Genomic DNA, 26,278 nt, shown 5'->3' with positions numbered 1-26,278 from the left:
TATCTCTTCATTTCCATCACAGTTTCAAAGGTCACTCCATTCCATTTATAAATCCAATATGACAGAGATTAGTAAAAGCAAAAAGCAACAGCTAAATGAGTCCATCATCATGCAATCACACATCTCACAATTCATTTATCCAATTAATAAAAAATACCATCAAATGCTTCATGGTGAGGTTCTTCAAAGCATGAAAATGGTTCATGTCAAGATAACTTATTCATCAACATTTACAGTCCACGGTACAGTAAATGTAGAGAAACAGTGAAATTACACCTCAGTGGAAAGATAGCCAAGTAAGTATTTCTACATATTCCAAAATAAAATCATTAAGAAAATAAATATATTTAGTAAATTCAGTTTAGACTAGTAGCAAGTTAATGAGTTTCCTGGAACCTGAAATATACAGATGCCTCTGTGTGCCTGTGTGTGTATGTGTGTGTGTGAAGTCTAGCTATTTAATTGCTAAGGTAATAGAGTATCCAGAAGAGGACTCTAAAGGATTGAAAATAATGTTACCATTTACTAATAGAAATAGGAAATTTTCTAACCTTGATGCTGATTTTGATATATTTATTTTAAAAGACTCTGCAACCTGACCTTTCCTCTTTTGAGGGGAGGGGAGAAAAGTAGTTTTTTTTGTTTGTTTGTTTGTTTATTTATTTATTTATTTATTTTTTAAGTGGAGGTACTGGGAATTGAACCCAGGACCTCCTGTATGCTAAGCATGCACTCTACCACTTGAACTGCACCCTTCCCCTCCTGACCCTTCCTCTTGATGCAGGCCTGGGATTGGACTGTGGTAGGTATAGGAAAGCACAAGAATAAACTACATACATGCCTGGGTGCATTAAAACTGCAACTCTAGGTGGCTGACACCTAGATTGCTAAAGAAAATCATTTTAAAACAATTTGACCACCTTAGTAAGATTAGCATTTTTTTAACCTTGATATTTTCACATGAAATGAATATTGGGCTTATATTATCTATATACTCTTTGTTTTAATAAGTCCCACTCCAAAAAACATAGTCTGATTATCCAATTGCAAAGGATGAAAGAGGAAAAACAGAAAAATCCAAACAAAAGCGAGATAATCCATAAAGAAGATCTCAGAAATCTTAGAATGCAATTTCAGCCCTTAGACAAATGATAGAGAAATAAAGAGAAAACATTTCCCCAAAGCAACTAAAACACGGAGAACTAGTTAACAGATTATTTATAGATGAGGTAGACCTTTTCTGCTAAGCCAAACATGAATGAAATTAAAACAAACTGAAATTGGTTTCAGAAGTTGTCCCTCTGCCCATCTCTCTTATAAGGTCTTTGTCTCATGAAACATTAGAAGGTCACAAAATCCTAAGGCAGAATCAAGAATGTTTACAAGGCCACTGGGTTTTGAAGTAGCTTTGAATCACTCAAATGGCATAGTGCCTGAATACCATCTATCAATCCCCACACTACATTTAATAAAGGCATCTCTCTCTTATATTTATTATTTTACACATTCTTATATAACTGTGTTGTTATATACTATATAGTTAGGTTGTTTTGAATATGAGCTTTCTTTTTCAGTTAAATATACTTCCTAGAAAAAAAGTTTAAGTTAAAGTATCATTATTAAATTTTATAAAGATGGTGAAGTCTTCTTTCCCTGGGTATCATGAAATCTAATATCTTATGTGAATTTCTTTCCCAGAGATTTTTTTCCCAAAAACCCCAATCTATGCAGTTGTACTGGTCAAATTCCAGATGAATCTCGGCTTTTTTTTTTTAATTTTCATTTCAAAAAGTGAAAAGCTCTTCTGAGAATTCCCGAAATGTTGTCATTTTGTAGGAACTCAATTGTTAGAAGACTTAGAATGTGTGCTCTGAAGACATGCACAGCATTGACAAAAATGCAGAGTTCATATTTTCTTATAAATTGTTTTAACTTTAAAGTAACCACGTGTACAGATCTATGTCTATGTATATGTGTGTGTGTTGCCCTACCCAGACATACACGACTGGATACACACACACACACATACATACACCCAGATCCTGTCTTCTTTGTCCCTACGCAGATTATTACTCCCAGCTTACAAATGACCCCCAGGAAGTAAGTATACTTCTTGGCTGAACAATTTATCAACAGCTTGAAGTGACAGGAATGGTGATTCAATCCTGTGTCCCCACGTATCAGATGTAGGCCACATTCTTCAGTCTGCAGAACCAGAGAGGGAAAAAGTCCCTGTCTCATTTGCCCTTTCGTAGAGATGGAAATATTATTAGAAAGGACATAAACAGACTAATTAAATCACAGCAGTATGGCTGGGATGACAGCTGGTACAGCGTGTGACTGAGGAGATCCGTATCTGTGAGCAGGAGGCACTTCACTTCCAATCCATTCGCTATTAGGTGCTTTCAAGCTTGCTGTGCAGACATTAAATAATAACATATCATTTCCAAGACTAAAACGACGTAAAGAAACTTTTAAAAAAAGGCTTTCTAACCAAGAAATCTTTTGTGCAATGGAGAAAAAAAAATCATTTACCACTCAGTTCTGCTTTTGAGATAAAGATGTAATAATGCCATTACCTTTCATCAGCAGGATCCTTGAAAATCAACACTCTTTGCTTATCATGCTGTGAAATACAAATAGAGCTAAAGGCATGGTCTGCGAGGCACTGCTGCCGCGATATTAACTAACAGATCTGCCCTTTGTGAAGGAAACCGTATCCGTTTCATTAGTGCAGGCTCTAATTCAAAACTGTTGAAAATGAACTGCACATACTGTTTTAATAACAACATTCCTAATCATTATCAAACTGGTAATTCTCTCAGCAGTGAATGGAAGGGTCTGTGTTTCCATTATGACCTGCTGTTAAAGAAAACCATATTTAAATCCTCCATTTTTCCTATCTTCCAAATGATCCAGGTTCATTCGGGGGGAGGAGAGTATTAAAAGCCTGCAGGATGATGTGCGCCACATTATTTCATCTTAAGTGAATTGACATTTTCAGACATTCATGTCAACTACTGTATTATTTACTTATTATCATTTAGTTATCCTATTTTGTATCCAATTTGACATGCCATGGTTCGTCCAAATGGCTTTGTACAATTTTGCAATATTTGGACAACGTAGAGGAGAATCACAGTCATACAAATGTGAAACACTAGGTCTGGTGACAGGGGCACTGGGCGCAGGCTTAGAAACTTGTGCGCTCACATTCACAGTAACGTTGGACCACGAACGCCCTCAGTCACGTTTCAGAGAATGTGTTTTCTAATGCTAGGTCATCATGAGGTATTTGAAAATATATATCATCAGGCATTATAATTTAAAGAACACAAAGTGTAAGATTTATTTTAACCATATATCATCCATCCTATGAAGTTAAAATAGAAAAGAAAATAATAAAGGATCATATGAATGAATAAGATAAGAGTTATCTGATCTTAAGAGGATTGAATGAGGCCTGGGGTTATTTTAAACTGAAAGCCTGGCTCCCACTATACTTTATTTTTGAAGTTTCTATAAACATTAGAGCATGCTGATGTAGGTTGTGACGGATATCATTTTTAGGGTTTTCCTCGATGAAACCTGTATTTCCAAGGCTGTCATAAATACACTTCATCTCCTGGAATGTGACAGAATCTACCATATAACATATCTTACATTTCTTTATGTTTTATGATTACACAAGGACACAGCATCAGATGGAATCATTCAATTTATAGTTCTTAACATGAAATGCTTGAATTATCAGGTTTACTTCATTAACCTGTCATTAGCTGGAGTAAGCAATATTAAAATCAAACCAATAACACTGGGTTAATGATGTTCTCCAACTGTCCACATATGTAAAAAATCTTCATGAAAATGAAACAGACACTACATAAAAAGTGGAAATTTTCTCTGCGTTCTGCTTATCTACACCGTACACTACATTTAATAATTCATACAGGAAACTAGTACCTGTTATTGATCAAACTCTAATGATGTTATTTACATAATGAAATGGATTCAGAAGCACATGCTGAAATATTTTTAAATGAGAAAAGTGTTCTTTTTAAAATGGAAAGATTTTTTTTCCCACGGTCACCTGTTATGATCCCTAATGTTTTCCTTCTCTTACAGAAACTATGAAGATCAAAAATATGTTATGAGGGAAAACGCAAAATGATGCCAAGCACTTTCTAGAAAATCATGAAAAAGAACTGAATAAAATGACACTTATTAATACACATGCTTCTTTTCTCCTTCTATGCAAAATAGATATTTTCCACCAGTATCCATCATATGTAAAGATTACATAATATGTGAAATGATGTATTTCAATATACATAACGACTTTTTTGGACATTTAGGTTGTTTCAGTTTTGTATTTTATTTTAGTAATTACTGTGAAAAGTAACTTCTTTCCCTTTATCTTCTAACGAGGTTTCAAAAATCAAAGAATTTTAGAGCGAAGAGGGTAACTGGGCATGAAACTCTTTATTTATTAAATACAAAATCTGAGAAATTAAGAGACTTGTATAAGTAGCTAAGTTATTTATTAGCTGTGTTATTACTAAAGGCTAAATCTTCTGATGTATTTTGCTCTCTGCTCCTGCATCTCAGTTTTTGGATGTATCCAGGACTTGCTTGATCATATTACAAGTTGTTCAAATTATAATTTTGTTTTAAATTAGCTATTTATTCTTCATATTTTCACATTAGATTACCTTCTTTAAAATAGTCAATGAAGAAGAAAGGCCAGGAATCATGAATATTTACAAATGCATTGAAATTTATGAAAGAATCGCTTACTACTTTTTTTTTTAGTGTTGGAGTGAGCAATTTTGTGTGCAATGTCAGGGTATGAAGACATCTTTTGCATAGGAAATGATGTGACCCATATGGCTTCTTCACAATCAACTGAATTACAAACCATGGCAGTTCCTACACTTTTAGGAGATGCTTATATGGTCCTTCCATTAAAATTCTACTAATGTGACATCTGTGAAAAGGTTTATGTTTGGACATACTTTCCTCACTATATGTGAAGCCACACAGAGCAAAGGCATAGATTAAAAGTGTTTATATATAAATTGACAGCTATCAGTTCTAAAATATTTCTCATTTCATGTGTCAGAATTTTTTTTTTTTAACCTTTTAGGGCAGTCTTGTGTGTTTCCATGTTTACAACACCCTGCCTGTTAATATTGTTAAATTGACTCATCAGACAGGAAGAAGGATCTTAATCATCATTGTTAGGCCAAGAAATGTTAAGAAAGTTAAAAAAAAAAAACTTTCCACATTTAATCTGTTAAACAATGGCAAATTTCTTATGAATCAGTGATACTGTAATTGAACTGGAGACATTTTTAGAGCAAGCTTGCTTTGGCTTTTTCACCCTCCGATTTGGAATCTGCTCACAGTACTGCCAGCTTAACCAAAAAGGATTAACTCTCATATCCAACTGAGAACACAGATAATTCTCAGTAATTGGTAAAAAATGAAGATGAATGGGGCTGAGAGATAAGGAGCAATTAGCTCATCAGCAGTTACAGCTGTGCACTCAATCCGGATCCATCTCTCGAGTCTCGGCCCCTTTTAAAGAACCTAAGCAGAATGAGCACAGGACACCCCCTCCCCAAAAAATTGCTATACCTGCCCATCATCTCTCTAGTCTTCCATTTTATTTCCTTACGACACAAAGACACCTGTCATCGCACGCTATGTAAATTACTACCTCTCCCAGGACCTATGTCTAAAGCCAATCTTCTTTTTAAACTTTTTTTTTAATATAACAGAAACCAAATGACTACTGTAGACACACTTAAATTCCCTGTCAATCGTTTCATTATAGCAGCATCATCTGTTTGAAAATATAAGCTATTCCCTCATCTAATTATAGGAAGGATTTGAGGTTCATTAACATTGCCAAGGCAGAGAATCCAGTGTGCAACTCCAGAGCTCTGTTTGGTGGCCTGTTCTCAGTTCCCTTTTATTTGCTTTCTCAAGGTCTCTGAGACTTTTTCCTGAAATCATAAAATGAATTTTTCCTTCCAAATAGACACGTGAGAGAGAAGAAAGGAAATGACTACAACGTAAACTATTTTATTTCTTTGGGCATGGTTTAAAAAAAAAAGATAAGGAGATGGTCAGTCTGGGAAGATAATTTTATCTCCCTATCTGCCTGGCTTTTTTTTTTTCCCCCATTGTTTATTTTGTTGGTTGGTGGACAGAAGCAAGGAGTACGGAATACCACTCAAGACTTCTTTAGTCCCAAACTCAAGCCCCTGTTTTCGCTTGAAACTCCTATATCCTTGTAACTCTTGCAAGTTTGAGAAAAATGAAAAAGAACCCCACATTTCAGGCATATGAAATGCATTCAGGTTTGGGGATCACTACACCAATGTATTCTTGCCCACATTCCGCGGTGTTCAGAAAGAGAAATTCTGAAGTCTTAAGATCACTTCCTTAAAGAAATAACAGCAGTTCGGGGGTTATGACTATAGTTTAAACAATAAGATTTTCTTGGGACATCTGTTTTGAGATCACATTTTGAATAGATATGAACTCATTTCCTACTAAGCAAGCAATCTACTATTGTTGATAATTGTTTACCAGTTCTATGAGTCAGATATTAGCGAGTGGCAAAGGTCCCTCTTAAATCCTCCGAGTATTCTTTAAACTGTGTACATAGTGTTTTCCTTAAATAAAATGTTAAGAGAAGTAAAAATGCAGTCTTTTCCTGCCTCTTGGTAAATTATAGTCCACAGACTCTTGCACTTGGGAATAATATTTAATGTATTTATCTTTAAAGGGTTGTTTCCTCTGTTGTTATTAGTTAAGGGGGTAAGATATTAGGTTTAGCAAGTATTTAAATAACAGAGAAACTATTACAAGATGCTCACTATGTCAATATTTATATAGCATCTAAAAACCAGAAGTAAAATTAAGTTTCCTTTATTTAGATTAAATCGATTGTGACTAATTTAGTAGCCTCAAGAATGTGCATGATGCCAAAAAAAAAAAAAAAAAAGGATAAGCAGATAAAACACAGCTACAGAATAACTATGGAATTGACCTTGGGTTCACCGGTTTTAAATTCTGCCTTCCAATATCCCAGCCCCAATTTCCAAGCAGCATTTTTTTAAGCTGGTTATGTAGATCAGTCCTTAAAGCAAAAAAATAGCAATTTATCTGGCCTGTATGTTGTGGATAGCGTTGCCACTAAAGAGAATCCAGGACATTTTTCCTTCTTATCTGCAATGTAGCTCATATCAGCCAACCTGTCACAAGATAGTACTTGATATAAACAAGAGATTGCAAAGACATCTCAGTAATCAATATCAGGATGGCTACAGTATGGAAACCCCAACCAGTGCATATCATTTGTCTCAGCATCTATTTCTATGGCCAAATGAAGCATTAATTCAAATCATAAATCTATGGTGATTTAAATCTGGGAATGAGCACCTGCCTGCTTTAATGATTTATTTTGTACATTTCAGTAAGCAGGAGATTTGTCCATATGAACTGACAGGTCACCTTCAGATGCCAGGAGCAGACTGTTTATCACCATGCAGACTAGCATCTCATCTTAGCAAGTAAATATTAAACTAAAAGAATCCAATTGATTGTGGATGAGGGAGAATGGCAACATGGCCATATATTTTACTCAGTGTGCTGATGCCTCACTCGGGTCTATCCTGAAGTCCTCACTTCTTCCTAAAGTGATCATTCTGTTGGAAAGATGTGAGCTCAAGGTTATCACGTAAAATTGGGATATAAAATAATTATTTGTCAGTGTCACAGGTCTCTTGAAACACCTTTTTTTCTGGCTAATTTTTAACCATTCATACTAAGAACTGGAAAGAGTCATCGATAATAAAAATATCCCTTCACCACACCAAGCCAAATTAAAACAAACCAAGCAAACGCAAAATTTATTTTCTAGAGACAATAAAGATTTATTTACAACCAAGTTGGGAAAAGAAAACAACAAAAACAAAAAACAGTGTTTCTACATACAGAAGCCTGAAATGTTTAACAGAACTCTGAGCTAGATGAGCACAAGAAAAAAGAATCCTGAATTGACTGCAAAAACCTCACTGGATTTGGGCAGGGCTTAGCGGTAACAATACATCAGTTAAGTAGCATCTCTCTGAGGGGTTTCACCACTTCAAAGGGCCAATTGATAGATTCATGAGAGCAGTACGTCTGCATTCTGAAACATAAGGCTTTGGAGATTCCTGGGATTCCTCCTGAACTTCACAGCCTTCCATACCACTTCCTAATCCTGGGGGACCCACCACATCCTGTTATGTTCCTAAGCACCTCGCGCTAACTGAGGTTCCTGGGGGACCCACCACATCCTGTTATGACTGTCTGCAGAGGTAGCCACCCAGCCCACAAGACTGGACGCCCCTTCAGTGCTGAGACTGGTTTAGGATTATTTCCTTGTTCCTAGAATAGGCTATAATCAAACATACAACAGAATCCAAATGATGTAACAGCTGCCCCCAAGTTTCCTCATAGGCCTGCAGCTCAACAGATAGTACCTAGCAGAGGGAGCAGGAGAACAGAGGAGGAAGCAGTGGTGGCTGCAAAAAGAGGAAGAAGGCAATTTTCCAGAGGGCAAGTTTGGAGAAATAATAATAGCAAAAGCAATACCAGAACGACTGACCTTACGGGTGACCAAAAAAATGCAACAGAGATTGTAATGGACAAAACGGTAAACACTTGACAAATATAATTTCCTTTCATTCTCATGATGTAGATACTATTGCTCATGCCATTTTATCAGATGTGGCCGTGAGGCTCAGAAAGTTCACTTAACTGTCCAACATCACAGAACTAGGAGTTACTGAACACTTACCTAGAGGCAGGCAGTGTCCTCAGAACCAGAGAAGACTGGGGTCCACTTAAAGCAAAGGCTCAATTCAGCAGCTGTTGTGATCTATGCAGCCCCAACCCCCAGCCCCCACCATTGCCCTCTAGCCCCCCCACTCCACCCCCTCCCTCCCCCAAACTCTCTCTGATCTCTAGATAAAGAAGGGGCCGATGGTGCACTCTGGAAGGGTGATAAATCACCAGTTCTTAGAAGACAGCAGTATGTGAGAATAGAATAAAAATGACAGTGATAACACTTTTCCCCCAAATTAGCAGCAGGCACGCAATATACACGATCTACATGCCTTAGGGACTAGCCCTGGCACTAATGATAACACCATCTCAAAATATTAAGACCCTTTAGGAAAATTCAAAAAAAATTTCTGTTTCTGGTTCAAACTGGATATTGAGTGTCAAAAATAAAAAGCAATATAAACCAGCAAGTACACACCTTAATGGAAGAAAAGTGATTGCTTCCAACTAAAACACAAAAGAAAAATTCAAATTTTTTCTTGTGTAAGCCATTATGATCACCTAGGTACCCAAATAATGATGGGTAAGCTACAATTTGGTCAGAAGGCAAATGTTATTCTATAATATCTAATATTAAATGTATGCAAATGTTTAATTATGAGCTATGTTCTCACTATCTTACGTCTATTGGTTTCCCCAAAGTCTACTTCTGCTCTGCTGCTCAGGAAATTCGAACAGAGGTATCACATTTTAATATATTTTGCTCTAAATGCTACTAAATTGCCTAATTTAAAAGTCCCTCCTCACTACACAACTATCAACAACAGCCCGCATTAAAGGCTTAGTCTTCTAAAATTTTGAAAACAATCCAAATTATGTTTTGGAATTATAACTATAATTTAGAGTGGCCAGTTACTTTGTTTTCGAAGTGTCCAAGTTGGCTCTGTTTTATAGGCCAAAGTAAAAGACTACTATTTTAAAATAATATGTACTCAATAGCTCTAAAAAGAGAACTGCAATTCTTTCCTTTTACTTCAATACTGTTGTCAACTTTTAAAAGTCTCAATTTATATGTGTAAACTATGACTAAACAATCCACTGCCCTCCATCTTCTCAATAGAAGTACCTCGGACGCAAGCCACGATGTTTCTCTCAGCCCCTTTCAGTTTTTGAGTCATGCCTTTTGGCTGTCTTCCACATCTTTTCAGCCTTCTAAGAATTGCTACCACCTTCTTTATAATCCTCTCAAATCAAGCCAACGGGTACTGCTCCTTTTCTATTTCTTTGTCTAGTTCCCCCGAAAAGTTCTGTTTCTCTTTTCACACTGCGGCTTCTCTCTGGCATCACTGAAGCGGTGGTATTTTGTGTTTTGTGTGTATGTTTTAATATTACTTCCTCCTGTGTTATTCACATCTAGCATGTGAGTCCATGGAACTGTTGTGAAAATGATTATCACCAAAGCCCGCGGTATTCCTTCATATTCTCTTACCTGGATGTCAATGGAGTGGAAGTAAAAAGCTGCTGATTATCTAAAGAAGTTAATCTGTTAAAATGCTGCATAGAAAAGAAAATCTATTTGAACTGCCATAAATGATTGTGTCCCTCATGAACACACAGTTGGATATAGCATCTTGTGCATGTCTTGTAGCATCCAAATTTCTCTTGTTAAATTATATTTGGAGCATGATTTCTACATTTTAAAGGAAAATAATATAGTGCAGTGGTATAACAAAATGTTTTATTTCACCAACACATAGATGCTAAAGATACCAATAAAATTTAATCCATACCTGAAGTTGTGTTTGACAAAGCAAATTACCCAAGTGAATTCTGCAAGGAGTAAGATGTTCTTTTTGGTTTAAATAGTGACTATTAACTTTCTCCCTCTCCATACCTCCAGAAAGAAAAAGATCAAATTAAAAAATTAAAAGTTGCATTTTTAAACTAAAAGAAATTGGTAATTGATGTATATGGAAAGAATTAATTATCAGCATAATTCTTATTCTTGGCAGCAAATGAAAAGATTAAGTTTATATGTTTTGCTGCTAAGATAAACTTCTCATTTAATAACATTAAGAATAAAAAAGTGTATGGTTTTGTTTGTAAATATTCTTCTGACACCTGACCTATAAAAATACATTGGAATTCCGACTACTAAAACTTATTTGTATTATGAAAGATGTTAACTGAATTTTTATAGTAGAAGTTGCAGATATAAAGCTAATCCTATATTTTAAAATAACATGGTAAGTTATTCATTCAGAGTGTGTGTTGCTCAAGAGGCTAAATGGTTTCTTCAAAATGTACACTGTTCTTATAGCTAAAAGCACCAACTTCTTGAATGCATAGCCAACAGTTTTGCTCTGCAAAAGAAAGTTATTTAGTAGCACCATGATCATGGTGAGTTTCAGTGACCATAAAACTTACCGACACTTGAATTCATGTCCCCATTTTCAGAGTCTGCTCCATGTTGGTTATTACTGGCATGATAGTTGCTCATAGCTTCTAATTTGATTTTTTTCACCTTCATTGCTTCGGCGATAGCTGCATTGGTGGCAGCGGCGGCGGCTGCAGCTGCTGCTGTCAAACCTTAAAAGAATAAATCAAAAACAAGGTCATTCAAATTCTGATTTTTCATCTAATAGTCCATATACTTAGTATAAAACATATACAAACAAATTAGAGTCTCCGATTCCTTTATGCAACTCTGATATTGTATATTTATTCACAGCTAACAAAGGACACGCTAATATGACAGAGAGCATGCTCCTTAAACTGCCACATTTGATATTAGGAGAAAAATAATTCACACATAAGATAGTAGTAGAAATGCAGCCAGAATTCTCTCTCAAACAAACCCATCTGAACATGTCATTCCTTGCTTCAAATCCTCTATAGCCACCTCAAGAGGGGAAAATATCTGAACTGCTTAGCTTAATTCACAAAGCTTTTCACAAGGGACTGGAAAACTACCTAATCACCCAAAGCTTCCCCATTTTCTTGCCACTTTCCAGCCATGCTGAACATGGTCCCAGTCCCTATACGTGCTCTGCCCCCGCCAGTCCGTGCTTTCACACATACGCCATTGCCTTGTCTGGATTGTCCTGGCCCCGTGACTCACTCCCCCAACTTCTCACCCTCCAGTCTCCTAGTCCCAGAGGTGACATTTTTAACCACCCTGCCATGGTGTTTGTCCAGAACAGTTTCTCTCTGTTCATCTAGAAAACAGGAGGAGGAAGTGAACATGAGATTAGAAATACAGTTGGGGATCAGATTTGGAAGAGCAGAAAGCTAAGGCTTTCTTTGGGTACAGGCTCCAGGCAATCAAAAGAGGTTCATGAGCAGAGGAGTGGTTTGTTTTCCTAAAATGTGTAAACTTTTACCAAGTCAATGCGTTTCATCCTGGCATCTCCCCCTCTGCAAAATGACAGACACGAAAATATGAACAAGCTCTCCTAACTCCAAAATGTTGACTACCCGTGAGAGGATACAGACTCCCCCTGCCCTCATCCTCTTTCTGCTGTGGATGCTTCAGAGTTTCTGGCTACAGTGCTTCAGCCTGGTCTGAATTTATCTGTGTGATTTATTTCCACTCCCAGCTGGTGGATTCAAGACTGAACACCTTTCTCCTCCTTTTCCTCCCCACTAATCATCACTTCTAGTTACTACAGCAAATAAATTATAGCCTCAGGAATTATAAGAAAGTCTTTTTTTTCCCCCTAGAAATTGCTGCTGTTTTTTCAGTCTAGGAGATAGAAGACCTCACCCTTCCCTCAGATCAGACCAAAGAGGGCTTGACAATTGAACGCAGCTAGTCCTTCAGATTGGATCTTTGCATGAAAAACGGGTAACTACCCCTAAAAAGGACTGATCTGAACTCAAAGAATGTATCTGGGTCTGGACTGAACACTCATTGCCTTTTAAGTCCCAACTTGAGCCGATTCTCTCATCTTCCTATGATTTAATGTTCTCTCCAGTTACTCATTTCCTTCAGAGATGTCTCAGAACATTTTCTTTCCTGTTCTTTTAAAATTCTCTTTGTGTTTCCCAGAAAATCTCTCTTCCTCCATTTCGCCTTGTCACAAATGTCAACATCCCACTTGTCCTTTCCCTTCATTGCCTGGTGGTGTCCCATCTCCAATTTATGACACATCCAGGGTCTTTAGCTTTGATTTACGCGGCAGGTAAATCTTGGTCCGTAGGATTCAAATAAGAAAGAGAAACCTACTGTTTGAGATATGATTCTTATTATTCAGTAGATCTGAATCAAGCTCAGTAGCATGAAACATAACTATGCAAGACATGGCCTTAGACAAGCTATAAAACCTTCTTAAGCATGGTTTCTTCATCTGTAACGTCATCCTATTCACAAAGGGATAATAGAAGGATTAAAGAAGACAAACCACGTGAAGAACGTCACATCATGTTTAGCAAAATCTAAGCTTGCCTTGTGTTCTTGCTCCTCAGTAGATACCAGCTATGACTCCTACAGGATATGGTGAGATCTCGCCCCCCACCCCCCTGGCAGCTAGAAGAATCCTATTTCTCCTTACTTGCTTGTATTAACCCTTGACTTTTAAAAATGCTTCTAACAATTGTATTATTTACCTGACCTTACTTATGGTACTTTTCTATTTTTCCATTTGGCAGCTTTTCCCCCCTACTCTGTGTATATTTCTAATGCAAATTCCAACAGATAGAAGTGTGTGCAACACACACACAGGGTATAACTTAACTCTAATACTTTTTTAATTCTCTGTTTTTAGTTCAGTTTAATGAAGGCAGAAGAAAGCTCTGACATCTGCAACAGTTGCTGATTTTAGTTCCACGAACTCACTTGGCTGTTTGATGGCTTCTCAAATTTAATTCTTTAATAGCTTCAGAATTCAACCAATTTTCTCCGTCTCCACTGGCTCCCCTAGTACAAGCTACCACTTTTCTCTACAGCCCTGCAATAATCTCTTTTTTTTTAATTTAATGTTATTCTTGTCAAAATATAGTCAGTTTACAATGTGTCAATTTCTGTGCACAGCATAATGTTTCAGTCATATGTATATGTACATATATTCGTTTTCATATTCTTTTTCATTGTAGGTTACTACAAGATATTGGATATGGTTCCCTGTGCTATACAGAAGAAACTTGTTGTGTATCTATTTTATATATAGTAGTTAGTATCTGTAAATCTCTAACTCCCAATTTAACCCTGCAATAGTCTTTTATCAGCATCCCCTTTCTCTACCTCCAATCTCTTATTATTCATATGCAGTCAACTTAACCTTAGAAAAATAAAAATCCAAACGTGACATTTGATGCCTGCTTTGAGGAGAAAGCTGGGTGCTTCACATGGGTGTCAGGGCCCTGCGGGCTCCACCCCTTGCTTCTCCGTGTGGCATCCTCTTTCCCCCAGGTCCCCCTTCCCCCTGCGCTGCAGACACACAGGCCTTTTTCATGTCCTCTAATGCACTACCTTCCCTTTTTCAAGCCAGACTTTGCACACGCCTTTTTCTCACTTTCTAGAAAAGCCCTCCAGACCCTTGCCCCAGACCTGCCCTCACATCCATCATCTGATGGCTTCAATATGATGCTGAAGGAGTAGCAGGCTCAGCTTCCCAACTCTTCCATCTACCTGGGAAAGAGCCATCAGCATTTCAAAGAATCAGCCCAAGACTCACTTCTTTTAAAGAGCTGACCTTCCCCACCCTACTCCTCAAGAGCAGAGCGAGTGGGCCACTTAGCTGTGTTCTCAGCCCTGCTGAATGGGAGCTCGCATTCTCTGTGCATCAGAATCACCCACGGAGCTTTCAAACAAATCGCTGAGTACACTGTCAGAGATTCTGGCTGGGACCCCTACCTCTGTATATTGTTGGTTGATTTTATGGTTCCTCAGGTCACTTTGATGTGTAATCTGAGAACAGGAACTCAGTCCCTTGAACTCTTTATTGCTCTTTTTTGTTGGGTGTGTGGGGGTGCTGAGGGGGCTAGGTTTGGGGCTAGCTCTTCTACCTAGGATATAACACCGAAAGGACAAAATACTTTCTTTGTATATGTGTCCCAAACATCCACCACAATGCCTGGCACAAACTATCACTGAGGGAAAAAAACGCTGCTCAAATTTGATTGCTTGTAAAGCCACTGGACAAATATGGGCAATATTTTGACAATATCAATGTAAGTAATTTAAAGAGTTATGTTCATATTACAATCAAGGTAAATATACTAGGAGTAGCAACTTTTACTGATTTAATAAAAAGCATTACTCTCCAAAGCTACTTCTGCTTAGGGCTGGAGAGAATCACAAAGGCTCACTCCTTCTGCATTTACTGCCCTTCCTGTTGGCCTTGCAGTGGCCCTTTCAAATCTCTGATGTAATTCTCAAATCCCCTCCCACTTGCTGTCTCTAGTAAAAAAACTTAGCCTAAAATCTGTACTCTTGCTTTAGAAAGAAGTTGCATTGTGTATTTTGTCCCCTAATGAAGCTGCCTTTGAAAAAATTAAGTGTAATTAATTCACAAAATAACTCATTTTTGGTCTACACTTCACAGAGAATTCAAACTGTGGAAACACTTCCTCTGGAATCAAGCATTGTCTACTTGTGTGAACACTGGGCCCCCAGAACATTGATCACACACTTTTCCCTCCCTGCCTAACCCTTTCTCACTTAGAAGTCTCTTCTACTTGCCTCAGATACAGAGATTCGTGTTAACTCCTCTCCTATATCCCACCCTGAATCAGGACCTTATATTGTGAATTTATGACTGCTTTTAACGCTTCTCAACCAAAACAAACCACTTTTCCCTGGGAACCAGGTAATCCAGTGTTTCTCAAAGTGATAATCCACCTCAAATCCAGCTGCAGAACCTGGTGAAGTTGAACGTTATCTCCCTCCAGGCCGTGTTCGCGGATGCCATCTCTGGGATGGACTGAGGAATCTGTGTTTTTATCTTTCAACAGGTTGATTCTGACCCTTACTGCCCTTAGATTATTTGACGACAGTAGTTGACATTAAAGTGTGTCTGCATCTTAGAGGAAAGGCTTATTAACCAGGTAGATCATCACTGCAGTGGAGAAAGAATATGAAAACAAATGTATGTATGCTCATGTATGACTGAAGCATTATGCTGTACAGAAATTGACACAACATTGTAAACTGACTATACTTCAATAAATATATATATATAAAGTGTGAAAAAAAAAAAGGATCAGCAAGGGAGCTTGGTGAAATACAAGATTAGGTTGGACCATGAATCAGAATCTGAGACATACCTCTCTAGTGTGGTGCAGACTTCGGAAAAATGAGTCTTTATGCCTCTAACCCACCACAGCAGAAGCAGAGGCCAGTGGGTGAGGCAACACTTCTGTATGTTACAGATAGAGGAGTCAGGCACATTATTAACTCAAGCAACCACCTACATAAACAGATCTACTTGGTATACACAGTAACTGTTAATTAAACAGCTTGAGTAATTGCTCCTGATTCTTCAATCAGGTAAAAAATTTTAGCAGATTTCCTTCTTTCATTGGGGGAAAAGTTACATCTATATATATATACATATGTGTGTGTGCATGTGTGTGTATGGTGAAGAAACAAGTAAGTGAGTGTGATCTCTTATGCTAAGGAACGATTAACCCATCTACTTTACCTCATGAAATTTCCTTTTTTATACTCGCCAAGAACAGTTATAGGATCTCCTACACAAAGACAAAAACATACACTGAACTGAGAAGTCAAATGGAGTATAATTTCATTTTATTCTAAAAGGTTCTAAATCCAATTTTGTCATCAACCATGGGGAAATTGTAATGTATATCTAAAATTTATATGCCACTGATAAAATAATGTATTGAGAAATAGTTTTTTTTTTTTTTTTAATGATGTTCCCTTCAGACGAAGGATATTAAGTCATATATTAGATGAAACTCCGAGACTCCAGGACCTTCGATGGGCCCTCAGGAAAGGGGACTGGACATCAAACTTAGGTTAAAGCCCATACATACGCCTTGTATCATGCAAAAATATTTAGGTTTCTTTTTCTTTTTTATTTGATTTTCACAAAATCTACCACTTACAATTCAGAAGAATGAATAGATTTTTACCCAGAATTTAGAAACACAGCTTGTCATGTCAGGGTCTGAATTAGGGTCTGAATTATGCTACAAACATTGCTGTTAACTCCATTCTGCTCCACTCCTTCAGAACAAATTCTACATGATTTTTTTTAACTAGCTATTGTTAGAAAGTCTTTATTTTCATCTTGGCTTACAGATTTCCTTTACTTTTTCTCTTATTTTTGATACTCCATTAAAATCTTTTAAAGTTCTTGTTGAAAAAGTGACTGATAGGGAAGTGACCAATTACCTAAACACACTATCATATAAGGAGTGAACATAAGGTAGTTAAAAACAACAACAATAACAATACTCCAAAAAGCCATAAAAACTTTGCACAACATGCATCAAATTTATCTGAAATACTGCAGCAGTTATATAATTCCTAAGGCTTCAAAATTCTCACTTTTAAAACAGAGATATCAGTTCTGACCTCATGGGGTGCTATGGAGAATAAAGGTAAAATAATGTGCCCAACTGTACGGGCACACACTAAGCCTTCCACAAATGGTGTTAAATATTATCAAGTAACCCATAATATCCATCATGTCTTTATACTTAGTTTTATCTTTGTTCAGTTATTCACAAAAAAGCAAATAGGACACAAGCTACCTAATAGTGTAGAGTGAGAATTTAGCCATTTGCCAAATGGACACCAGAAACACTGTGCTTCTATCAAATCATTTGATTCAGTAATCTACATTGATCAAATTAATCATAAAATCACTAAATCTCCACTCTGTGCTATATTGATACAAAGCCTCTGCTACTTCAAAGTCAACATCCTAAAACCAACCCATGGGTTTATCATTTGGAAGGGAAGCAGGCATTATTATCACTTAAAAGCCTCACTTTCCTTTGCAAATTTAGCATTTTTCCTTCTGCTCTCAACTTTTATCAAAACAGCCTTTATATCCTTCAAATGCTGTTATCCAATCCTGACTGCTCTCTCTAAAAAAGGAAAAGTACCCTCATTCCATTTATTTCAAGTAAGTTAGTATCCCTAGTTATAAAGAGTAGATTACAACTATAGATTATAAATATCAATAAAAGAGACATATTGCTGTCAAATTCTTTCTCTGATCTGTTTGTTTGCTCATTAACTTGAAAGGTCCAATCTTTGATCTTTGGTTTCAAAGACATCAAGATGACTTCCAAATGTTTGATATGTTGTCTACTTTTACATCGCATTCCATATAAAATGCATTTCCCAAAACTTAATGGCTAAATAAAATTAGTTATAAGCAAGAGATAGTAAGCGTTCAAAGCTTCCATATGATAGACTTTTTATTGGTCTATGTCACTTTGCCCAAATTTAGGTAAAAAAGCATTTTAACATGTGGTCGATTATAGCCAATGGTAGTTATTATTAATATTCTGAAATTGATAAGTTATTTATGTCTGGCATTCTTCCTACTGATTATTCAGGGAGACAGGCGGCTTATAAATATCTCATCACTCCACTGTCACAGAAATTTCATCGACAGTGCTCACGCACAGCTATTAGCAATATGAATCTAACCATTACAAGAAGGAGGAAAATCGAACATGTGGCATTAATACGCAGTCCTGGTTCCTAACCATCTGATAGGCAGATGGTGTAAGCGGATTCTCCAGCTGAAATGAAGGGGCACATCATTTAAAACCTTGTTTGCATTCTAACTGATATCAGTGCCATATTGATATACATGATACATCATGGCAGTATTTGAACAATCTAGTTTGTTTCAGTCATAAATGTTTACAGCCTTGTTTTTTTAATCTTATAAGCATGTTCAGAAGAGTGTATTTTTAATTTATGAAACCTATTGTTTACTTCTGTTGAACTAGAAGATTAGTGGAAAGCAGGAATATTAAATTACTTCAACCAGAGCAATATAACCAAGACAGATGAATAGAATGGGTTTCCATTTTCAATGACGGAGGTTAGTAAAGGAATTTTAAAATTAGCCCAGGCATTTTGTGTCTTACATATATTTATTCATTTAAAGCTTCTAGCTTTTTCTCCTTCGAGTGGCATACAGAGACACTTAATGTCATTCATTCACATAGTCATTCACTTAAAATTCTCACTGTGTGCAATTAATCTTGGCCAACAATTCAATTCAGAAGGTAAAACATAACAAAGCATAGTTCAATTCAACAGTCATTACTGTGAAGTAATCTTTCTGCTCCTGACAGTTTCTATAGACTCCTTGCAAAATTCTGTGGAAGATGCGTTGTAAACTCCGTATGAGTTTGAATTACAATTCAATTGAAATCACTCCAAGTCTTAGAAGAATTCTTGGTGCAGTGTAGCAACTTGAAAACACCAGTACCTTTTTCCACCCTGTTTTCTTCCTAACCTTATTTAAATACCAGCTGTCTAAAAAAACCAAAACTGATTTTCACCATTATTTTATTTCTCAGTACCTTCTAAATAAGTGGAAATTGTGATGGAAACATGCCTGTCCTTACTTGTGAAAGATTAAATAACAGAAAGGAGAAGCAACTAGAATAAGTAACTTAATTGTAAATCAGGGCAGACTGAAGATTTTGAGTGTGACTTTCTCTCCTAATGTCCAGTAGACTGACTTTTTTGCCCTTTGAAACACATTTATATTCTGCAGAGAAAAGGAAAATTGATCTTTGAAGCCATTAATGGAAACGCTTCTTATATGAGTTTTCAGTTTTTCAAAAGTTGATTAAATTAGATTTTTAAAATGTTCCAGCTAACAAAAAGATCCACCAACTTGGAGAAATATACAGAAAGAGTTTATTATGATGTTGATAATGACTAATAAATCAAATAGACATTAATGTTGGCGTACTTATTCTGAATAGCTTAAAATCTACAGCCTCCGAGAGTCAAGGAAGTAAGAGCAGTAGTGATATCAGGGGAAGGAAACACCACGGGGATGTCATTTGGCCACGTGTAAAACCACCAAGAAATTTCCATGAATGTTTTTGAAATACTCAGCTTCTAATTACTAACTCATAGAATCAGGTTGAAACAGAATCAGTTCAAAAATGTTAATTACTATGGTTTAAATAAGAAAATAGTAATTTATGAAAAGTTGAACCTAATACAATAAGGTCTTGAATATACAACTTTCATTTGACTCCATCTGTTAACATTACCACCTTTAGAAAAATATTTCTTAACAGCCACTCGGAGCCTGGAATTATAAAACATAAAGACAAGAAAGACTTTATCTACTGCGACCCTTTTATTTTGCTGATGATGAAACTTAGGGACAGCAAGGTTAATCATTTCTATAAAGTCACACCATTAAATAATGACAGAGTAATCCCAACTCCCCTAGCTCCCACTTCAGCATTGGCCACACCGACTCTGTCAATAAATGTAAGAAGGAAAGTACAGAAGACAGTGAACTATGGATTCGTTGAAGGAAAAGGAATCTCCTTTGCTAAGTAGCTGATGGGTTGCATAAAAGTCAAGGTTACAGACATTCAGATGCTGTCACAAGTAGAAGTTGGATCCACTTAAAAATCTGATCTATATGTTCATTTGTGATTCAGTTATATAAAATTTAGAATGTATCTGCCACAGAAACCATGATCATTCAACTTTAATGGTGCACAAAACCTTTAACCAGAACTACTGGCGAAAAATAGAGCTTAAGACACCAGCCTGAGTCCTATATTTTAAACACAAAGCAGCGAGGATAAGAAAAAAACAAAGAAATTATTTTCCTCTCTATAATTTGAATATAGAACAAATTCGAAATAGAAACACTGGAATATGTAAACTTTGACTTGAATTTTCTGTAAAGCACACTTTTCATTAATGTTATTCCATTCTCCAACAAGCTGGGCATTAGACGCCCTCATGTTTGTCAAAGGCCCAATACTTCTTACTATCTCCATGACTCATCACCCCAAATTACTCAGTGCATTGGCCCCAGACAGGTGGCTCTTACTAGCCTGAGAGTCCCCGACAGCCTGTGACATTCTGAAAGCATGTTTTTAAAAGAGGCTACTTGTCAATATGTTGGTGACAGTTCAGGCAGTATAATAAGTGAAAAGAGGAAACGGTGTCATAAATTTAATTTCCTGCAAGAGTCACCTCGCTGGCATTTCAGCCTAAGAGTAATCTTTCCAAATGTTCTCCTACTTTTCTCAATACCATGTAAATCCTCTTCGAAATCCTTTGATACTTCAGTAAGTCTCTTTTTTGTTTCTTTTTCCGGAAGCCAGGTAGCAAGTGCAGCTCTGTTATTGTGTGCTTATTGTAAGGAGAGGGGGAAAAAGGTATAAGAGAAGTGGTTGTTTTACATGTACATCTTGTTTGAGAGGAGTCATCCACGGAGACAGAAATAGTTGGAGAAGATGTGGCCATAAAATGTTTCTGGGGGGAGGAGTCTATAGCTCAGTGGTAGAACGCGTGCTTGGCATGCACGAGGTCCTGGGTTCAATCTCCTGTACCTCCACAAAAATAAATTTATATTTTTTAAAACCTAATATTCTCCCTGATAAAAATGTTTCTGATATAGTAATATAAACCTTCTTAAAGAAAAAGACTCAAGGAATAAATGCATGAGTGTATACACACTTTCTATATAGGTCAGGGTCTGGGATAAGAACAATACATAGTCATAGTCAGCGAATAACAACAGGAAAGGACTAGTTGAAAAGGACTAGTTGAAGCAACAGAGTCTTCACCCCTCTGTCATTAGGTTCTTGCATTTACATCACCATCTCACTGAATCTCCATACTCAGCCTACAAGAAAGGTGTCTTCCCTATCCAATTACCAGAAAAAATATGAATGGTGATAGGCCACTTGTAGTGCTTGGAAAAGTAGGTTTTTGGTTGCAGTTTTAAAACTGGACTGTGGAAAAGAATAATCCAGATTAACTGAGAAAAATAGATGCTGCCACAAGATAAGGAAGATTAAAAATGAATACAAGTTTGAGTCCATAGCCACAAGCATTTTCATCTCCTGGACGGTGGTATGAAACCTTTATCATGGCACACTTTCGTAATCATAGGCAAGCGACTTAATTTTTTTTTTTTTTTTTTTTTTTTTAGTGTGACTCAGACAAGTTACTTAAATTGCCTGATTTGGAGGCGACCTTGTACTTTATTGTTCAAGAAATAAATGCTGTCTATGTTCAAAATTATTTTCCTTCTGAGGTTTGAGTATCCAGCTCACCTAAGAATAGAGCGAGTTGATGTCAAGGAAGAATTATCAAAGGCTGATACTAAACTATTCATTTCTCCCTCTTTTTTTTTCCTACAAAAATCATGATGACAGAAAGAAACATTTAATTCCTCATACGGCAAGAAATGTGAAACTTTTGTGCATTCTAATAAAGCCTTTCACTTTATTTCGAAACAACAGTAAATCATAGCAAATCTTCAATTTTCCTGACATCTCTTTGCTTTAGGAGCAAAGTCTGTAGTTACACTGATCCAATGGCTTCTCTTGACCTAATTTATGTTGTACCCTGAGATTCTATTAAAAGAAACTAAATCACTGCAGTAGATTTATTCACCTTAAATAATTTAAGCTAATTGAAAAAGAACCAAACTAAAACTAAAACACTTCTCTCAAGCATTCAACGTCTGCATGTCAATTAGTAATTTAAACAACCAGCTAATCACAATAGCTTTGTGTGAAACAGGGGCCTGTGTACACATTTCTCTACCTCCAAGGAGCTGAAGGTAGAAATAAATATCAACTCTGAGCCTGAAACATGTGTCTCTATTCTGGAATCATTAGGACAGAGCCAATAAAATATTTTCACTGATGGATTTGAGATTTTTCTCAAGTTTCCCAAACAATTTTGAAAAGAACACATGGAAAAATGAGAAAACTATCTGGAAAATCATATGCAATCACTCTATTGGCAATGAGCTATGGCATTTCAAATTTATAACATGACAAGCAAAACAAAATTTAAAACAGTATTGTTATTCACAAAGGTTACTACATCATAATAACCAGAAACTGAACTCCTGTGGGTTGGTTTAAGAATTAAGGACCTGGCTTAATATTATTATTATTATATTTTACAATTGTTGTTCTGACTTTTGTTGTTAAAAGTTACCTAATGTCAATTTAAGTCAAATTAGTAGTAGCTCATAGTGTTATCACAAATTATCCTATGTTAATTGTCCCATTATAGAAATCCATTTGTAAAAGCAGTGGTCATTTCTCTCACGCAATTATTTATTATATAATTCAGCCTTTGTTAATACCTGGAGTGGGTGGCGTAATCACTCATGAGACGATCTTACAAAGAGGTACAAAGCTTTTTGCAGAAATTTTTGCCATACGTCTTCCTTATGAGAATTAGAAAATTCAAACATAACTTTATCTTGGAAGTAAAGTCTTTTGAAATATTGCTAAAGTGCACACTGAATAAAGACAACACACTTAAGCAGACTTTTTCCCCCTTAAACAGCATTCATCTTTTCAAAAGCAATAGATCCTCAGTCCACACGGAGTCTATTGCATTATTCATTTCATGTGCAACCTCATGCTGGACCATAAATTGTAACTTTATCTAATCAAAGGAGACTTAACTCTACAGAAGGTCAAAGGTTTAATTTTGTGAAGTATTATCTTACGCTATGAGTTTAACCGAAAAATAGAAGAAGAAAAACAGCCAAGAAACTGGTAATAAATGAACCTTTATTGCCTGAGGCATTGGCCTAGTTAATAAACTTTCATTGAAGGTTTCTTTCAACTGTTACGGACAATGAGAGGAAAAAAAATCTTAAATTACAGCCATGTGTGACTTTTAAAGCAGTCATTCTTTTTTATCTCAACCTCCCTAGCTCAGGGAGGAAAAAAAAAAAGACAAAGAGAGATTGTCTTCGATCTCTTAACCAAAAATGTATGTTTCTAAACAGATGAAAAAGTGCAGATAAACTTTTCTAAAAGCAGAGGTCAGCTTTGAACAATATAAAAAAAATGCATTCTTTAGGTGTTGGATCTTAGAGAGCGATCTCTTAGCTAAATGTAAAACTACACGAGGGAGGAGGAAGACATGCTGTCTTTGCAAATTTAACTCTGAAACTGGGTCTCCTGCTTAGCAAAACATGAGGCCTTATAATGTCACCATTAGGGCACAGAGTCCACTGTTGGTTTAAAATTCATTAAATGTCTCGTAACTAAGTGTATTATCTGTGTACTGTCTGCTCTATTTCAGACCAAAATAAAAAAATCCTGTAATTTTCAGAAACATTAGTAGCAAAAGAATTCATTTCATTTTTATGCAATTAAAATTTGTAAGTACAAGTCTGTCTTTTTAGCTAACACTCTCAACTAATAATGAAGGGCCTGTGAGTAGGGTTTTTTTTTTTAAATTATTTTCTAGAGAAGAAAATGAGCTGTGTTCTTCTGAACTCATACCGCGTTTTTTTCAGGGGGCACTGTATTGAGTATAGAAGTTATCACGGCCTCGATTCCAACATCTTTATCTCCACAGCACAGCATAAACAAGACAGATCCTCGCATCACCAACAGAGTTTGCGTAAGCTCTGAGTAGGTGAAGAAGCCATGTTCTGCATTTGACTAGATTTTCCTAAGCAGAAAGGAAAGAGGGCTGGCTCTATGCTCTGAACTGGACCACACTACCGGATTCCACCCACAAACCACAATGTGCTCAGCAGGGCACCAAACCCAACCCTCTTCCCACGTGGCAGCAGATGGACAGAATTGGGCTCTACTTCCTTCCAGGGACAGATTCCCAGGGTGCTCTCTTGGGCCACCAAGGTTGAGGATGAAGCTGGTTGATAGTAGCAGCTTGCCTTCTTTCCTATATTTGCCAAGAAGAGAGAGAGACTAAGGGAGAAAATGGAAAAGATAGAAATTAAAGACCACTCAATGTGAATTCTGAATGGGAAAATAAAAGGTCACATCCTCGGCACAGAAAACTGAGAATAAAGACACAGGTCTTCTAAAAACATAATTAAACCTGGATATCAGAAACTGAAGCAAAGGGAAGCAATTCATTTTCATTAATCAGAGGGTTTTAGAATCAATGAGTAGTTTTTTTATTTTATGCAAGAAACCATGAAGTACTACTCAAAGGTTACAGTGAAAAACATTGTCAAGCGATAAACAGGATTTTTTTTTGCCCCACTTTATTTTCTATCTAATTGGTATGCACACATACAGTTGGGAAGCCAAAGAACGAAAAGGTAAAGAAAAAGGAAGCAACATAAACTACTTATCAGAAGAGAAACTATTTGTGTATAGTAAATGGCTAACTGTATACCTTGGTGGATAAAGAATTTAGTAGCAGCAAGATGATCATGCTTTACAATTTCAGGTTTTTTCATTTATCATTTTTGAGGTACATTTAGAAAGTGACCCCAAGGTCAGAGAAGCATGAGAGAGTAACGAAAGCAGGTATCTCCAATCTAATTCTTTATTCCATTAATCAAAGTTTTATGGGTTTGAGAAAGTTTTGCTACAGTACACAGAGAGGATAAGAAAAAAGAAAGATCAAGGGAATTCAAAGGATTTATTAAACGTGCAGACGGGTAACTCTGACTAGTGTTTTAGCTAGATAGACACAATTAATTAATTGTAACATTGTGAAACTCTAAAATGCAGAAAGTACGTGCTTCTGCCTGCAATGCACTAATGTAGCAAAATACTTATAATCTTTCAACCACCAGGAGCTTTTGTTGGTTTTTTAACCTAATCCACAGCTTGACATAGATCCTAAGGTAATGGAACACAGTTCTTTGATTGAAATAATATCTAAACATTGCTGCACTAGCCTGGTGGCCTAATAGAAGTCTGCCTCTCTGAAACTCGAGAAATTCAAGTTTGGAAACAAACTCAGACACTGAGCTCTGGCTTGTAAGTCCTTCAAGAAAAGCCTTTGAGAGGGGAATATGCCCTTTCCAGTTTAACAGGACCAAAAACAGACATAAAACTTCTGCAGTAGCTTTTCTTCCAAACAACGAGGCAGTCAAAACAAATCATTTTCTTCAGCCACTAAAAACTACTAATAAGACAACAGTGCAGTATTGATAATCACAGAGTCTAATATATGTCATTAAAAATCTAAATATTTCAGGAGTGACCCATTTCACCAGCTTTCTTTGTTTTAGTGTGAAAATCTCAGCAATGTGTACAAATTTAGTTATTAATCCAAAAAAAGTCAATCCAGATAGTTTGTCAATTTTAGTCATGTACTAAATTTCAAAGTGTTCAAAGGAACAGTAAATACACTCTGAGTGAACTCTGAAAGGTAATTGCAATAGAAATCTCCATTTCATGGTATATTCTGATAAATTCTGAAAAACATGGAATATATACCATCACTATTTACCAACAGCCAGACATCTAGCAGAAA

General features: G+C 36.4%; 1 protein-coding gene across 1 annotated transcript in view; it reads right to left on the bottom strand.

Annotated features, from left to right (window-relative positions):
• Positions 1-26,278, bottom strand: part of DACH1 (dachshund family transcription factor 1) — a 396,950-nt gene that overhangs the window by 168,567 nt on the left and 202,105 nt on the right. The window contains exon 3 of the mRNA XM_010978779.3: positions 11,272-11,433. Within this exon, the coding sequence (XP_010977081.3) occupies positions 11,272-11,433 (162 nt within the window). The remainder of the gene's footprint in view (positions 1-11,271; positions 11,434-26,278) is intronic.

The sequence above is a fragment of the Camelus dromedarius genome, chromosome 13, assembly GCF_036321535.1.
Source record: "Camelus dromedarius isolate mCamDro1 chromosome 13, mCamDro1.pat, whole genome shotgun sequence".
Classification (NCBI taxonomy): domain Eukaryota; kingdom Metazoa; phylum Chordata; class Mammalia; order Artiodactyla; family Camelidae; genus Camelus; species Camelus dromedarius.
This window is presented reverse-complemented; position numbering and strand designations above follow the sequence as displayed.